A 17,804-nucleotide genomic window follows, 5' to 3' on the forward strand; every position below is an offset into this window, starting at 1 on the left:
ACCAGCACCAGGACCAGCACCAGGACCAGCACCACTCTTCCACTCTCGCAAAATCCATTTGAGGCTCCCACCCTGAACAGGAACTGGAAGTGGAACAGACGAGTCGAGTCGAGTCGAGTCGAGGGGTAGCGATGCGAAACGGAACGAAACGCTACGGAGGGGGACTGCTGGCGGAGTGCTGCATCATTACGGAAACTGGCAAAGGTACGAGCTCATAGAAGGCAGGGGATGCCAGCGATGCCAGCGATGCCAGCGATGGCGACAGGAAGTAAAGTTGTCGAAAGTGAATTTGCATAAACGTATGAAAATGTTTAATATTTACGACAAATTTTGAACAACTTTCCGCCCCCTTCCGTGCGTCAGTCCCAACACCTTCTATCCTCTGCAGCGCCTGCCAAAAAGTTTACCCAGCCCATGGAGATATCTGTGCTTGTGTGTGCACCCCACACGTGTGTAGGTGTGGTATGACAATGCTGCCACAGAGAGACTATGGGGCAATGAGCAACCAGGATAGCCCTGAACAGATGGGAGGATATGCCTCAAACGTATTGCTCCTAGAGTCTAACATTATTTCGTCAGTTTGGAGCGAAGTAGGCGCCTCGGCTAGCCCTGTGTGTGTGGGTCCCTGCTCTGACATTCATCACTTCAGAGCTGCCCAGACACAATTCTACTTTTATTTGAAATTTGAAATATTTCTAAATTATTGCTCGAGATGTCCGAGGCTAAGGAAGAGAACAGGGGCGTGGTCATCGTGTCGTGCGACTTTGAGATCAAGGGGAAAATCCCCAAGGAGGCGTTCGAGCTGTTTGCTGCCGCACAGGCCCAGATCCTGGGGCTACGCGGCTACATTGTGCACGTGTCGGAGAACTGCTTCCGGGGGCAGCTGCAGGGTCCTCAGCTGCTGATTGAGTCCTTCAAGCAGGTCATTCTCTCGGTCGCCGAGTATTTGGCTGCCGTCAAGGAGTTTGTCATCAAGAACCTAACGGCCATCCAGGAGTGCTCCTACAAGTCCTTCGAAGTTAGGACCACGTGCCCTGGCGAGTGTAAGCCCCCGCCGTCTGGCCCAAAGCCAAGCACCTCATCCTGAATCGGATCCGCGGATCCAAACGCTGCCTGCAATAGAACCAATAAAGAAACGGGTAAGTTGCCACAAGTAGTACTCGACTCGAACTGTGTTCGGAATATCTGCATGATCAGGGGATATTTCAGATATGTTTCAGAACACGCTCTTCAAACCTTCTCTTCAAAACCCAGGCAGGCTGGCTTGCATGCTGTAAGACTCCGAGATAAGCTTTCCAGGGATACACCAAAATAAGTACAAACAAATTACAAATTAAAATTATAAATTTCACGTTGGGCAAACAGCCCCGAAATCACATGGCTTTTTCTTGGGTTTTCTGGTTGAATTTCAGCGCTAAAGCAGGATGGACAAATCTTGGTTCGACTCACACTGAAACTGAGTTCATTTGGGGACAAAAGAGACTCACTCGTATGTGGCGCAACTGCAACACGGAGCGTGGAGTACCAGAGCGTGGAAAACTCTGTGGACGAATGCCCGAATGTGGGCAAATCCTTTTGGCTTTTGTGAATGGCGATTATGGCAGTTCCACGTACTGCAGAAAAGTTTCCCAGGCTTCCCAGGCTTCCCAGGCGAATGGAATGTGTCCGAATTGTGGCCAATGCAAAGTGGCGGAGTTCCACAACGAATCGTTACGCTGAACACTCTTATTTATTGTGATAGAACCTGGTGGGGGTCCTGGCCGATTAGCACTAAGCCTCTTGGCCATTGTTTGCAATTAGCGCCGCCATTTGAATGATTTTTTGTTGTTGGCTGCTTCGATGGCGCTTGCATTGAGTTGGCCACTTTGTTTACCCCATTAAGCCTCCCAAATGTTAGTTTAATTGCCTTAGATCTAGACATAGACATATGTGCTGTACTGTACTGTGTAGCATAGGTTTTTGCTCGGGTCAAATGTTTTGTAAATATTCACTTTCGCCTGGAGCTGCATTGAACAGCTCATTGGAGAGCTCATGTCCATGTCCATGTCCATGTCCGTGTCCCGAGTGCTGTTAATGTACTTTTTAATGGATTTTATTGCTTTGTTCAATCGGTTTTCGATTGCTTCTGTTTTTAGGAGCCCATTAAACTGCCATTTAGCATTCGCAACACGACGAAGGTCTCTGTCTCTGTCTCTGTCTCTGTATTCAGATTCCCTCTCCAATTGGCCGTTTGACATGTGATAATTGTGTGCAAAAGGTTCCCTGGGAGATAGATTCCTTAAACGGTTGATATGAGAGCTGAAATTATGTACTTGGTATGATATATTTACATATGTGTACATATATGTATGGGGTTGTCCCAATGTTCGTCTTATTTCCATCGCATCAATCCATCAATTTGCTTCCGTTAAATATTGATTGTTGGCTCGACACTGCCACCAGCTCCAGCTTTTGACGTGGGTAAATTGATTCAAGCGAAATCGAATCGGTGGACAGGCAATTAACAACATCAATGGAACAGAATTAAGCTGCTATAATTAAGTTGACATACAAAAGGATGCACACAGACGCCATATGCCACATGTATCTTTTCGGCGAACTTGAATATGATTTTAATTGCCCGAAAGCTGCCCAAAAACTTGCATATGTTTTGTAGTTTGTTCTTAGGCAAAGCCTGACTGTGCAGCAGTCACACATACACAGGGCTTCACTGTAGAGTGCATTGTGTGTGACTGTTGCAGTCTTTGGTGCTCTTTGGCTGATATTAAATTGTGGTTCGTCCCTTTAGAGTGTGCGGAAAGCAGTTTATTGAGTGTGTCCGTTGGCGGACGGCCGGCCTATTGTTTACGAGCTCTCCACTTCACGGTTGCCTGATTGTAATTAAAACTGCTTAATTTGCCGACAATACAAACACGCTCCCCCTGGCACCCCCTGGCACCCCCTGGCACCCCCTGGCAGATCAGAGCCGGCAGAGCGCACAGCTGCAGGCCGTGCTGCTGTCATCACAAAGCAATTAACGCTTCCCAAAGAGCCAGAAGACCAGACAACAATAATGAGATTGCTTTCGGGCTGAGAAACCTTGCAGATCGTGGCCACTGGGCAGCCACTGGGCCAAACACATGCTGCAAGGGCAGAGTAAAGTATTTAATTTGGACCCAATATTGAGGCATTCTTCACTTCTCCCTTTTGCCAATGAAGGGAGACTGGAACGGGCTTTAATTAAACTCGCTCTGTCATTTGTATCGTCTTCGATGCAGCTTCCATGATGGCTGCGGGATGTCAGCAATCAGCAGCTAATAACCACTTGCCAGGGGTCTAATGACTCCAGCCAAATGTTTGACACGCAGACACACACAGAAAGCAGCACTCTCTTGGGAGTATCTTTTGGTAACTGTGTTCTGACTTCTGAAGCTTCGACAATTCATGGTTGAAACCTTTGGAGAAGGGAACGCAGAGACTCGCACTTGATTGTGGCTGTGACTTGCTCATTCATTCCCATTCCCGTTCCCATCTCAAGGATACTCTGCAGCACTTCAGTCCGTCCGGCACATTGGTTGGCCGCCTCGATGGAATTTTCAATTTCAATCAACTGTTGCATTGAAGACCAGAAACAAATAGCAAATCGATACAATATGTGGCACACAACCCCACAAACTGTACAGACTCTGCTGTACAGTGAACACTGTGATTGATGCTTAGCATTTGACCTGAAAGAGCTGTTGAGAGTGTGTCCTGGTTGACCAAGAGTGCATCGTTTCTTGATGTCTGTGTATAAATTACACTGCCACAAAGTGGGGGAATAAGGAGTGCGGAAAACTATGCACTTTGGTGTCTGCACCTTTCTGCAGTCGGTGCGATAAGAGGAGCGGCTTACTCGCACAGCCAAGTGTGGAAATGTGGAAGCATTGGAAGGCCAGGTCGATGCATTTTCAGTGCCTTGGAAAGTGCTCTAATTGGAAACGGGATTGGAACCCAAACATTACTGGTAGACCTCCCCTTAATTGGCCAGACAAGACAGCGAGTGGCCAGCAAGTGCCGTGCCTACATCAAAGGCAGAGAGGTGCCCCCAGAGAGTTCGCACGGATCGATTTCGTGCATTTACAATGAGCACAACGAGTGCCACGCACACTCGTGCCGCAGCACCCGTACTTATGTATCTATCCATCTACTTGGGTGGCATGTTAATTAACTAAATCGTTTTAATGGCAGACAGAGTGGCAGGGCATTTAAATCTTTACTAAGCTGTCGAGCAAAGCGCATTAAATTGTAATGAGAAAGCGGCACAAAATGTTTTCTTTTTCCATTTTTTCTCTTCTTCCATTATTTTTCTTTGCTTTTCTTTGGGCACAAGGTCATGGGCTTGACAAGCCGCTTAAAACATTAACTTATTATTCCATTTGCTTTTTTTTCGGTGTGTGTGTGTGTGTGTGTGTGTGTTTGGTATTGTTTTTGTCACTCGTATTTATAGCAACAAAGGGAATGACTTTTAATTATGACCGGAGTCCCCAGAGCAGACAAAAATGTTCCGCCACAGAGGCCGCCGAATGGAATGGACAATCGCAAGTGACCAAAGGGGGAACTGATTCCACAATAGAGGAGAGGAACAGCCTCCGGCTGAAGAGAGAACCATTCTGGGCAATTGAGATTATCGAGACAGTCGAGACAACAATTTAGATGGAGCCCAATTGGCATACCTTTTGGCTGCCACTCGCACACTCGCACCACTCAAACACTCGAACAGGCACTCGCCAAGACACACATTTGAGACATATTCTGAAAGTGATGGCAGGAGCGAGCTGGCAGGCCAAAAAACTGCACGAGACGTGCTAATTGCCAACATGAGCGCTGCCAAAATCCACAACTAATTACATTACACGTAAGCCACATTGTCAGACGTGGGCCGCAGGAGAGGGCAGAGAAGGGAAGGGAAGGGAGTGGAAGGAAGGGTGCGGTAAAAGGGAAAAGGGAAAAGGCAAGGTAGTGAAGCTGAGAATCAACTTAATCAGGCAATTATGCTCCGCTAATATCGGAATAATCTCGAGCTCAATGCTTTGAATATTACCCATGAGCCGTTGATGGCAATATTCGGCACGGGACAACGAGAAAGAACCAAAAGGCCCGGGGATACACCCTACAAAAAAGCATTTAGGTCTATCCTGTGCTAGGGTAAGAACTCTGTGCTCGGCTCGGATCGGATCGGCCTTAAGGTTATGTAATGATTCGTAATGTAAGCTCTAGTCCATGCGCAGATTCTGCAGCGCTTCCAGGACCTCGCGGCAGTGGCGTTGAAAAGGCTAAACGAGTTGGAAGGCATGGAAGTGCTTGACAGCCTGTCGGAGGAATTGCCGAAAAGTTCCTCTTTCGAGTGTCCACCAAGTTGCATCTTTCGTTGCAAGCCAAACGACATTGGGAAATTAAAAGATGAAAGCAGAAAGGAAACATATTACTGGCTCGATTTTCCAGACACATTTGTATGCTTCTTTCAGGTTGCAGGTCCCATGTGCAGAAATGTTAGGAGAGGTTCTCACTCGGTGGTATATGGGCACGCCACAGCATAAGCAAATGCATAACAAGAGCACACACACACGCGCACACGCACCCATAATAATAATAGCCCAGAAACTAACGGCAAATTGCTGGCATCGTTCACTCCCGCTCCGTTCCGTTACGTTCCAGAGTTCTCCTCCTCCGACGACGACGCTCTGAGCTGGCTATTTCGTTCTGCGACAGACTGCACACAAACTTCCCTCACTCTCTCTCATCTCTCGTCGCTCTTCATCTCTCTCTCTCTCTCTCTCTCTCTCTGCCACTCTCTATAGTGTCTTGTAATTACTGTCACTGCTGTGGTAATCATGATTTAAGCGCTAATCTGCACTCCCACATATGTATATGTATGTACGTGCCTCTGCAGAGGCTGGAGGGCACATGCATAGTAGAATGATACATCCAATATATGCAGCCATAAACGTATGCACTGTCAACTGCTAAGAGGTTATATAACTATCGAAGTTGGAGAGTGGGGATCTCGGAGTATAGATCATGTCCAGGCTCCTGTTTGCACCATTCTGTACTCTATCTGAGCTTGGGCATATCCATCCAGAACAGGATATCGAATCGAAAGGGTTCCATCATCACATTTCAAGCAAATATGTTAAATTCAATTTGTTGCCCACAAGGGGAAGACGCTTAGGAGGGGAGGGATGTCGGGTAGGAATGTTTTCATGTGGTGGGGGGCAGGTAGTGTGGATGTAGGTCGATGTTTGTTGTTTGTTGTTCCTCAAAGAAATGCCAATACGAGATGTACACAAATTGTGGAAGATATTTTGCCACTTCGCCACAGCTAAAGCCCCCAAGAAACACAAGCCACACAAGCACCTGGAGTCGAGGCGCCACCGAATGGGTGTTCCATGGACTGGGAATGCTTATCGGATATGTATGGAACAGGAAAAGCTATTCACGTGCAATGGCAGCGCGACAGTGACGTCTTTGTAGGGATTCCAGGGCCCAGGCAAATCAAAGGCTTCTTCCATTTCGCTGAGCGCGAAAAGGTTACCAAAGTACCCAAGTGCCCATATAAGCTATTTCGAGTTAAATCTGAATGACAAAATAGGATGCCAGCAGACAAACCGGAAATAAGAGTCCCACGCAATGTGGCAGACATGTAGCTGGCTTCCATCTTACAACATTAAAAGCAGCAGAAGTTAAAGGCATATGAATTCTTAATGCCACTAATAATTGTGTTTTATTATTTATTTCTTGGGAAAGCAGCAATAGCATTGAAAACGAATAACATTTCATTGCTAATGTAATATTTTAAATATTTATTTATTGCTGTTTTCACAATGGGATCGGTGTCAGAGTGGCTTAAAGAGGCTGCCATAAATCAATGCATTTTGCAGCATGTTTAATGTTCACCCACACCCACACCCACACCGACACTGAAACAAACACCTTTTGCCATAATTGAGACAGTATCTCAAGCACACAAGAACGCCCTGGAGGCATATCAATCACCGTGTACAGTCCTTAGGCAGGAGCTCTACTGACCAAATTCTATGGAATGGAATTCCCCCTGTGCTCTGAGCCTGACAGGGCTCTCGGGCTGATGCGGTGATGGCTGGTGTGTGCTGTTTGGGGAGGCGACTTTGGCTTCAGTTCACTTCCGTGTGGCCAGAGGCGGCTGCACAAAAATGCAATTATAATGCCAGCAGCTGGCATCTGCAACTGGCACAGCAAACTGCCACTGGGAGTGCAACTCTTTGCATATCAAAGAGTTAGACTGGGTGCCCCCCGAGGCGATGTTGGGGGAGCGAACAGTTGACAAAGAAGGAATGCCACGGGGTACGGGGGGGGGGGGGGGGGGGGCCGGGAAAAGTGGCGGGGGGCGATTAAGAGGACGTTAAAGTCGCCGACTCAATGTAAGCGGAAAGAAAATTCCTGAATCAAAAAGCAAAGTCGTTCCGCTTCGTTCAGTTCAGTTTACTTTCCAATAGGGCTAATAAGAAATTTGCTCGAGGGCCAATATTGCATGGCTCCAGTGGCAGCATTCAATTTTGTTGTGTATCGAGTGTTGCCTCGACTCAATGGCGCCCCCTAATGCCCACTCTGAGCCATGGCCTGGCAAAAGGATTATTGGTTCCAGTGGCCTCTTGTAAGCGGCACACAATGGTTCACTGCTGGCCATGAAGCGGGTCCGTCTAATCGAGTGGCTTCGCGCACTCAAGTGGCTCAGAGATGACGAAGAAACCAAAGCAACGGGACCCAAAGGGGGGGGAATAAAAGTCACAAAATATGGCAAGGAAATCAATTTCTCCTTTTTGTTTAATCCTACAAAGGTGAATCGTGTTGAGTTCAAGCAACTGTGATCCAAGACGAGCTTATAATTGTTCACCGGCTTCCCCACACGCGACACACACACCGTTGACATGCCGTCGGAGGCGACGTGGAGGCACAAAGAATCAATCAGAGCCACAAATCGAATAAAGGTTCAATGGAAGTCTCCCAAAAATAGACCATAAGCCATAAAGGGGGGCTCCCCAGCCCCCCAGGCCCCCAGGCCCCCTTCGTCCCAGCAACAAAGAACATAAATGAAACTGATAAGGAAATTGCATTTACCGAGAGGCTCCGTGTACAATGTACAATGTACAATGTATGTACTTGCCCTGAAATGCCTTACCCACACCCTAGACTCTCCCAGATGTGCTCGGGCTTGAGCTTGTGCTCCTCGTAGATATAGAAAAGTTAATGACTTTTGGCATTTTTCGCTGGCAAGTCAACGACCAAGTGGCCAAGCCAAGAAGTAAAATCAAAAGCAAAAGCATAAAAAAGAAACCGCATAGCTTAAATCATAAAACAAATTTTGCTCGATACTCTCTTCCATGAGTGGCCTTGAATTTGCGCAGGTTTTGCAGTCGGCAATTGGAATTCAGATATTGAAGCAAAACTTGGAATACAGTTATTTACAAATCAGTTGCATAAAAGTACCGTGCATATACATGTACTTACATATGCACTTTTACATGTACGTACATGCATATGTATGTAACAATATGTACGTCGGAGCGTGGGCGAGTTCGGCATAAGAGAAAAGCTTCGAAAAGCTAGATCGAGCGACGGTGAATAGAGAAGAGAGCGCAAAACAGATCAAACAGAGCTTGAGCAGAGCGTTTGAATATGTACGTCGGAGCGTGGGCGAGTTCGGCATAAGAGAAAAGCTTCGAAAAGCTAGATCGAGCCACGGCGAATAGAGAAGAGAGCGCAAAACAGATCAAACAGAGCTTGGGCAGAGCGTTTGAATCTAGCGATTCCGTTGCAAAAGGTAATCAATGGAAGCACGTGACGAACGTTGTGACATTCAAATTCATATTTTCAATATTGCATTTGCACTAGCAAAAAGAGCATCCATTTCTCGGCTCTGATGCCCGTGGAAGCCACATCCTGACAGCGGTGATTGAGTGAGTTCATCGTGGATGAAGATGTGCCCCTGGTTGGGGTTGTGTACTGTACTGTTGAATGTTGCGGTAAAGAGTCAAGCACCTCTGTTCGGGCGCTGGCATACAACTTTTCTGTTGAACATCTGAGCGCCATGCCCACTAGAGCGACTGCATTTCAGGAGGCGTCACGTCAAAACAAAGCGCGCTATGCTAAAAGATTAAAAAACGTTTAAGCAGCGCTGTCCAACAGCAACAGCAGAAACAATATGCCAGTAATAACAGTAACACAAACACACCAGCACCAGCACCAGCACCAGAATAAGCACCAAACACCAGAACCAACGAAATTTGAGACACGCAGAGAAACGCAAACGCTCTTCAAATGGAAATCCGACTGAAAGCTACTCATTACCATCTGAAACACTGCAGCCAAAATATTGAAACTAAAGGCAACAAGTATTTTGTTTGCATTTGCTGTGGACAACGGAGAAATCCAATTTTTGGAATGGCTGGTAATATAAATATACTCTCGAATGTTTACAATATCCGGCTTAAGGCAAACTCTTTAACTCAGGCACATTATACCCCAGAACTTTACGATTACCAGGTATCACTTTGCTACAAGCAGGGGCCTTGTAAACAACAGGAGTAAAAGCCAACGCCGGCGCAGAGGTGAAGCGGATAAGAGGCCAAAGCGGGGCAGAGCGGATAAAATGGAGCGCACGGATAGCAATCAACATGGGCCGGATAAAGCCAGCAGCTGGGAACACTCGCCTCCGGCTGTGCCGCTTCCCGCACGAGCATAGCCGATGCACAGTCGTACCGGCAGCCGATGTCTGGCGAATGAATATCCATCCAGTGCGTGCTACTGTCGCTGTCGCTGTTGCTGCGCTGCCACCGCCGAATCCGCTGAGGAAACTTTTTTGAATAAAACCAAAGAAATTTGTTTGTTTTGATTCAGTCGTTGCGGGTTTTTTAAGGCGGACACAGCCAAGCCAAGAGCAGTGCAACAGAACAGAGCAGAACAGAACCGAACCGAAACCAAATCCAAAACTATACGATACCATACAAAATTCCGGCTGACTAAATACAATTTTAGAAATTATCAAAATACCAAAAAAAAACAAACAATACCAAAAAACTCATCCCAAAAAAACAAACCCAAAACTGAAATATTTTTTTTCGAATTTTTCTTCTTGTGTTGCGCGTTCCGATTCAATCCAATTAAATTCAATCCAAGAAAAGTGAAAGAGTGTGGCATTGCCAGAAATTGATCAGGTAAATAATGTTGCTGTTCGATAAATTCATTTCATTTGTTTCGAAGGGAACAAATCTGGGGGAAAAATCTCTGTGGCCAGGCCACAATCCGAGCTGACAGCAAAACAATGGCAAATATTTATTGTGGCGTCTCCGACGGGCATAAACAATGCCGAAAACCAAAGTGAAAGTTTCCCGCATTCCCGTGCGAAATCAAATAACATGATTTCCGCCAGTCGGAGTCCAGCCCCCTGAATCCCTGGCCATTTATCAAGTGGAATCTGCCCCGGAGTACTCCACGAATGGGATTGAATAAAGACCCAAAGATTATGATAGAATCTCTCGCCTGAATGATTTTCCGCATGCAGAAAGTGGAAACTGCTTTGTGTCCCTTCTTCAATGGGGTTCCAAAAATCGTTGAAACACATTTTAAATTGATTTAATTTATCCTAAAGTCGGGGCATATCTGGCCGGAGTTTCATGTAGATCTGGCCCAAATACTCTGAGCCATTCCAAAGTGGATTAAGACAATCTTCTTCTAATTTGTTGTGTACTTTGTTGGTGAAATAAAACCAATAAGATAAGTTGATAGGGTCGTGTATATTCAGTAAAACCATTAAAATTATAAAGTTTATAAAAATTCCAAATTAATTTCTGACTTCTACATTTATGTGGAAAGTTTTCAACTATGCAAATTCCTTTTGTTGAACACACTCGGCCTTTAATGTCTCTTAGTGAAGTTTAAGTACTGCAATGTGGCACTGTGGCTCTTCTTTTCTCAGTCATATTTTAGGGAAACTTTTCGCAAAACAACTTAAAGCTAAATAAAATAGGAAACCAAATAAGTAAAACAAAAAATGGATAAAGAAAGAAATCATAAAAACTATAGAACTTCTTCTAGTTGGAAACTTGTCGGGCAGTAAACTTGCGCTTTGCCTTGACTTTGCTACAGCAAAAAACGACTGGGTCGTTGCACTGCAGGAAGCTGTCCGCCAAAAAGGAAGTGGAAACGCAGGGAACAGGACAGTCCAATGCCGAAGAGTATCCAAGGTTCGTGCTGGGTGGTGGTGCTTCTCTGTTGTGCTGGGAACTGTCGAAAGTGAGCTTTTCATATGACAGGATGCTGGCCAGCTTCCTTTCATATCGTTGAGCATTTTCATAAAACATTTCGTACACCCACCGCGTAGACCCCTTGGGGCATCGATTTTTGAGTCAGAAACAGCGACAATGGCCAGTAAAGCGGACAACGGACAACGGACAACGGACAACAGACAGAGGACAGAGGACAACGCCAACTGGCAATTATCAGAGCTAGACCCAGGCCCAGACATGGAGAGGGGAAGGAAGCGCACCGCTAGCCGGAGCTGGGGAAACCTATTAAAATTATATTTAATGCACTTACCCGAGATGGCGATTAGGTCAACGGGCAATGCCCAGAGTCCTCCGGTACTCTGTGTACTCCGTCTGTGTACAGCTTCTATAGTCCAGGGTGGAGCTGCGGGAAATTGGAAAATTGCTGATGCACCGGCAATGAATTAATTTGATTCGGTGGAGAATGCTCTAAGACTCACACTCCCAATGCCAAGGGACACATGCACACACCCCACACACACCCCACACACACCCCACACACACCCCACACACACCCCACACACACCCCACACACTCATTAGCTTTAATGTCGGGAAAGTTCCAATTCGAAATTAGATAAATGAGGAAACTCAATTAGAGACTACTTGGCTTCCCTGTGGGATGTTTAAGCAAGTTATGTGACCGAAGCCGAGCGCGCAATAAGTTCTCATTAATGCATAATTGAAAGGGAACCAAACGAGGTACAAATTTCGAAGAAGCTCGGTTAAGGGACATTGCAGTTTCGACAGGTCTCTGGCTAGACCTGTGCTGGATTGTAGGACCTTTTTTAAAACATTCCCACTCTACTGCTTGTATCTCGCTTTCAGCCCATTATTTTTTGTATTTGTTAATTATGTGTGAGGCATTTCTTCCACACAATTAAGTTGACACAAAATCGATTTCCATTTACGATGCACCAAATGGCAGGAGCTATGGTCAACTTCAGGCATTCCATTTTGCAGAGCTTATCGGCCAGCAACAGAACCGCCCGCAAAAGGGGACCTTCGCCAGCCACAACAGAACACAATAGGAGTACACCAAATGCAAGATACTCTTGCATCTTGTTCTCTTGTTCTAAGCCAAAAATCTTTCCTACTTCTGGGCTGCCAAAACGAAGTTTCAAGCTCTGAGGAAAAATGTGTGTAGATTAGCATACGGAGCACGTTATTAACTTCGAAATGACTTTATTTAATGAAAGGTTCTGAGATGTAGAACGAATGCAAAGTCTGTTGGTAGAAAGTGCAACACGCTCAGAGCCAAAAGTCGACGAAGGCATTGGCTGAGGGTGTTGGCACAACCCTTTTGGCCACCATCCTGTGAGCTGACCTTGCGCCCTTTATCCCTTTGTCACCCCCTACATTGAACTGGCAAACAATGCTTGGGCGGGCTTTATGCGAAAGTTATTGAAAGAAAAAAATTAAGAAGAGGTCCGTGCCCGTACCCGTACCCGTACCCGTACCCGTACACCCGCGGTCGTAGCCACGAAGGGGGTCGGTCGGTTGGCTTATTTGCTTCGCGGCCACGTTTTTTTTGTTGCCTGCCAGCTAAAAATTTGTTTGCGGCCAGCTGGGAAACAAGAAAAGCTCCCCCTAATCCCAGTTAGTGTTTTTTTTGTCCAGTCTTTACTCCTTTTTCGCCTCTCCCCCGTTTCTGTGGGGTCTCGCTCCTTCCTTTGGGGTCCACTTAATGGCACCTGTGGCTCGTTCTGCTTCTGCTTTTGCTTCTGCTAATCACGATTTTAATGACTTCTTACCTTTGGCCCTTTGTTGTCCTTGATGTTGTTTATGGATGTCGGTGAAAGGTTTATCAAGCATCGCTTCATTCTCCAGCGACCTCTCCAGCGACCTCTCCTTCGCATAGCAAAAGGGTTACAATTAATTTTTTAAATGCTTTACAACCGAACTTTGTCCTTGTCCTTGTTGTGTTTCTGTGATTTGGTCTTGGACTTCTCTTTCTTCTTTTCTGTTCTGATTTGTATCTTTTCCCGTTTTTTTGTTAATTTGATTAAGTGCTAAAATTGCCATTGAAGAAGCTTGAAATGAAAGTCCATTACGAAGAAGCTGGCCTTGGGGGGTCCTCAAGACGGTTTCAAATGTTATCTTAAGTGTGTTTTCCATTAGCGCTTACAGACTTCAGATCAGGGATCTTGAACAAAATACTTACATAGTCATAAGATGGGACAATTGAGTTATGCAACAATTTTGTTCGGAATATTCATTTGTTTGGCAATGATTCATTATTCCTGTAACCTGAAGCTACTCCCTGTATATCCAGTTTGTATTACATTTTTGTGATCTGTCTTCGTGCCAGCCGAAAATCTCTCCTAGCCGAGAATCAACTTTCTGATCACATTACGAGTACCAATCAGTGCGCTGTCAGTCCATGGCTGGGCGTAGGGATGGGGCACTGGGCTCCCCAGTGTAACAGTAGACCACTTGGACGGACCATCTGGCCGTCAGTAATTTAATCGCTTAAATTTAATTCCTCAACAAACAGGCTGGCTGGCAGGCAAGTCAAAAAACAAAACAAATTCCAGACTATGGGCGGGCAATGTGTAATTTCGATCATTTCTTAGCTCTTTTTTTCTCTCTACACAATCAAATATTTGGTCGGTAAGAGAAGACGTCAGAACGAGGAGGAGAGCTTGTAGGCCCTGTCAATATTTGTAGAGCACATTGTTTGCTCACATACAGTGGGGAGCACTGATGTATGTAATGACTGTACAGGCGCTATAAAATGTCCTAATTTGACGTTAGTATTGCTGGTATTGTTGATTAGAAAATTTGGAAATACTAAATGACGAAAAGTTGTTTTAGTTCTTTAGTTTTCGCTACTTAAAAGCTTTACATTTGTATTTTTCTGGTACGGCCTATTTGTTGAGGATAAAGTGATTGATATCTAGAAAAAAATTGGTTAGGCTTGCATTATGCGTCTAGGAGTAGTCTCAGTTATTGTGGACATGAACTCACCATTGCTCCCCACTGTGCGTATGTGCATAGAAACTTATTTTTATGTCTGCACATGGATATACATACATACATATGTATATCCACACAAACACATTTCGACTATGCAAACGATGCTGGCCAAAAGAAGATGAAATATGTTAAACCGACAACATATTGAATTTAGATTCAGTGTCGCCAAAAAGCAAAGAACCGAGAACTGAGTCCGGGCACGTGGCATGAGGCATGTGGCATGTGGCAGGGGCAACTGTAAACAACACTGATGCTGTCATAGGAAATACCAAAGGAAGCAGCCAGGCTGCCCCAGGTTCATTGACACCGAAAAGCGAAACCAACAGCAGAGATTTCAAAGCACCCTGAAATATTCGCTTAACGAGCGCTTCCGAGATTGTTTTCCGTGCAACAAAACTGTTTCCCCTAGGGCTAATTATTAGTATCTAATATTCAGTTAAATCTGCTACCTTCCGCCACAACGAAGTTGAAAAAGAAAATAACGTTGTCTTCTCCCTATCCTTGAAGGTTAGCAATCATTATACGGCCCACTAAATGCCAATGAAAAGAAACATCAGCCAAGTGAAGAAGTGAAGAAGTGAAGAAGTGAAGAAAAGAAATGAGTGAGAGAATTTGCTCGGCTTTCTCTTTGATGAGGCAGCCAAACAATGAATCGAAAAGGTGAGGGCTTTCAGGGCCCGAAACCCCAGAGCCCAGAGCCCAGAGCCCAGACACCACAGCTCTGCCCACCATCCTGTGTTGCGTGTGGTTTCCGGCAGTGAGTGCTGCCCCCTGACTGGCAACAGGTTTGGCTTCCTTCTCCGCCTGCTTCCTGCAACTGGCAGTGAGAATGTGAAACCGCTCCTGGATATACGAGGAGGATATCCTTATGGGCTAACAGAATGAGCATGAATGCGGTTTACGCTCCCTAAAAGGATGCGCTCCAACTGAGTGAGCTGCGTACATACACACATGTGTGGGCTCGTCTGAGGGGAGCCTCTAGTTGATTGCCCAAAAGACAAAGGTGGGCAGATTCCAATAGAATAACTTCTTTGTGCCGTGAATAAGGGCCACGAAAAGGTCCCACAATGAAGGCTGCTGCTTTTTATTTTTCACATTTTTGTTGAATTATTATTAACTCTCGTACTCGCCCAAGTCGTCTGTCTCTCTGGGTACTGGTTTAATTAAAGATGCAAATTATTGTATTCAAATGTGAACAGCCCTTTGTAGTCCGCAATAATTTATATTTGATTGTCTTTGGCTTCCTGCCTGGGCATAATTGAACAAAGGGACTCTTGCAATGTTCGAACTAAAATCAAAATAAATATAATTGTTGGGATTACGGCCATGTAATCGGAAGCACCTCAGGCCACTCAGGCCATCGTCTGGTTATTGCTGTTGCCAATTATAACTGCATCGACAATGCAATGCATAACTGTGTGCAGTCAGTGAGAGTTTATTTTATTGTGGTCTCATGTCTCATGTCCATGGACAATTATTGGGAATTGAATTTACTAGCAAGCAATAGCGCCGTGGAATGGCGGTCTCTTGGGTGTTGAATCATTACCTAATTTATTTTTATAACAACATTAATAGAAGACACAAATTTAGATACATATTTCTATGGCGTACACAATCGAGCTGCCCTGCCCTTCCCCCAGACAGCGTATCGGGTGTAGCCAACTGATTTATGGCCGTACAAATATGTAGCTCTCGTATATGGCTATTTGTATGCATTTATTCACATGCCCCGAATACAAGTTCAGACCATATTTCATATTTGTTAGAGGGCGAATAATTAGCACATCGTTAGGCACCGCCTTTGATTCGCAGCGTTAATTGTAGAAGTTTATTTATTCGAAAACTCATTTTTAAGATGGAGAGACAAAGAGCCACAATGAGGCAACATTCGGTTCTTGGTGGGTATATAATCGCATTACGCATACGCACTGTATGCATGACGGACAAATTAATTGAATCAACAATCGAATTAATCAATGTGCATCGCTACACACACACACACACGCACAACGAACAAAATCTGCTAAAGAAATTAATGACAGAAAAACAAAAGAGAGGGCGAAAAACAAAGGTGCTTGCGGGGCTGTGCTAGTTGTGGGTGTGGGCCACTCAATCAATTTCGTTTAATCATTTATTTAATCAAATTTACTGATTATGCAAGCGGCCACTGGAATGGTGTTTCTATGTATCCTCCAGATCCATCCATAGGCAGAGACAGGCGACGGTACACGAGTCAGCCGGACACGAACACAAATCAAATATAATAAAGTGATTCGGTTTTCCTTCTGCGTACTGCCTACTGCCTACTGCCTACTGCCACCTTCCAACCAATCCACCCACACAATCTCCCTGTATTCCATGCCCTCCCACTCCTCGTCCCCCTTCTATCTGGCTAGTCCCATCCCCCGCGCATCCCCGTTCATGGCAGTGTTTTGTTTTATCGGCAAGTTTGTCGTTTCGTCACCTAAAAACTGGCATTATTACGCATTGGGGTTTCTCCCTCACGCATTTGAGGGTTTTGTTTTGCTCTTGGCATATCATTTGTCCAGGGTATCTATAAACAGACGAAAGGATTTACCATTTCATGCAGCTTTTGTTGTAGTTTACCGAGACAGATTTTGCTCCTTCTCGACTGGGATGGATCAATCGAAGGGACAAAATCAGTGAAACTAAATACAATGAAATCAATAAATCAAAGCAAGACTTTTCTGCATTTTCAAGGGTATTCTTCAAAGCAGTTCCCTCACTGGCCCAGCCCTTATTTCGTTTCGTTTCGTTTCGTTTTCTTTTCTTTGATATTATGGGTTCTTGTCACTTTACACTCTGATGGCGATGTTTTTGTTTTGTAATGTCATTATTTACATGTCTACGTGGCTGCGGGGAAACAGATGTGCAACATATGTTGCGGCAAGCAGCGAATTTCAATCGAAGGAGTTCTCATTTCTGCTTTCCTGTTTCCGGCTAGCGTCTCCCCTTGCTGGAAAATGCGAATTAATTGGCTTTGTTTAGGGCCCTGTCTGCTCTCCGTGCGATTCCAAAGTAAATTACACAATGTGACATGACTGCAGTTGACTGCCCCAACTCAAGCATTCAGAGATTCAACCCGGGACTGCCCAGGCAATGTCCTGATGGCATGTCAACAGTTTTAGATGTATTGGCCTGGGATTTTGATTCATTCATGCAACCAAAACTGCAGCATGTGTTTGCTCATAAATTGCATGCTACTTTTCAGAGTGTTTATCAAAGCCCTGAATGTGTTTCTGTTGGGGGAGAGGATCCTTTTCGACTCGGAGCATAATGATTACGGAGACGCAAAATAATTAATTTTAATATCAATTATCCATCCATCTAATGTAATCCAATATAATCGAAAACTGAATCGTGACTGGCAAACTAACACGGCCAGAGTCTGCTGTACGTTTCTCATTCCAAAATTCTTCAACCTTAAACAAAGCTTCGTACAAGCAAAAAGCAAAAAACGAGCAGGAGGAAAGGAAAGGAAAAA

At 45.1% G+C, this 17,804-nt stretch overlaps 1 protein-coding gene across 1 annotated transcript; it reads left to right on the top strand.

Annotated features, from left to right (window-relative positions):
- Positions 1–633: 633 nt before the first annotated feature.
- On the top strand, positions 634–1,373 carry LOC117580948 (acylphosphatase-1-like). The gene is made up of 2 exons (XM_034267734.1): positions 634–1,139; positions 1,210–1,373. Exon 1 carries the CDS (start codon positions 713–715, stop codon positions 1,085–1,087), a length of 375 nt encoding a protein of 124 aa, XP_034123625.1. The 5' UTR covers positions 634–712; the 3' UTR covers positions 1,088–1,139; positions 1,210–1,373.
- Positions 1,374–17,804: the final 16,431 nt, after the last annotated feature.

The sequence above is a fragment of the Drosophila guanche genome, unplaced genomic scaffold (assembly GCF_900245975.1).
Source record: "Drosophila guanche unplaced genomic scaffold, DGUA_6, whole genome shotgun sequence".
NCBI classification, from domain to species: domain Eukaryota; kingdom Metazoa; phylum Arthropoda; class Insecta; order Diptera; family Drosophilidae; genus Drosophila; species Drosophila guanche.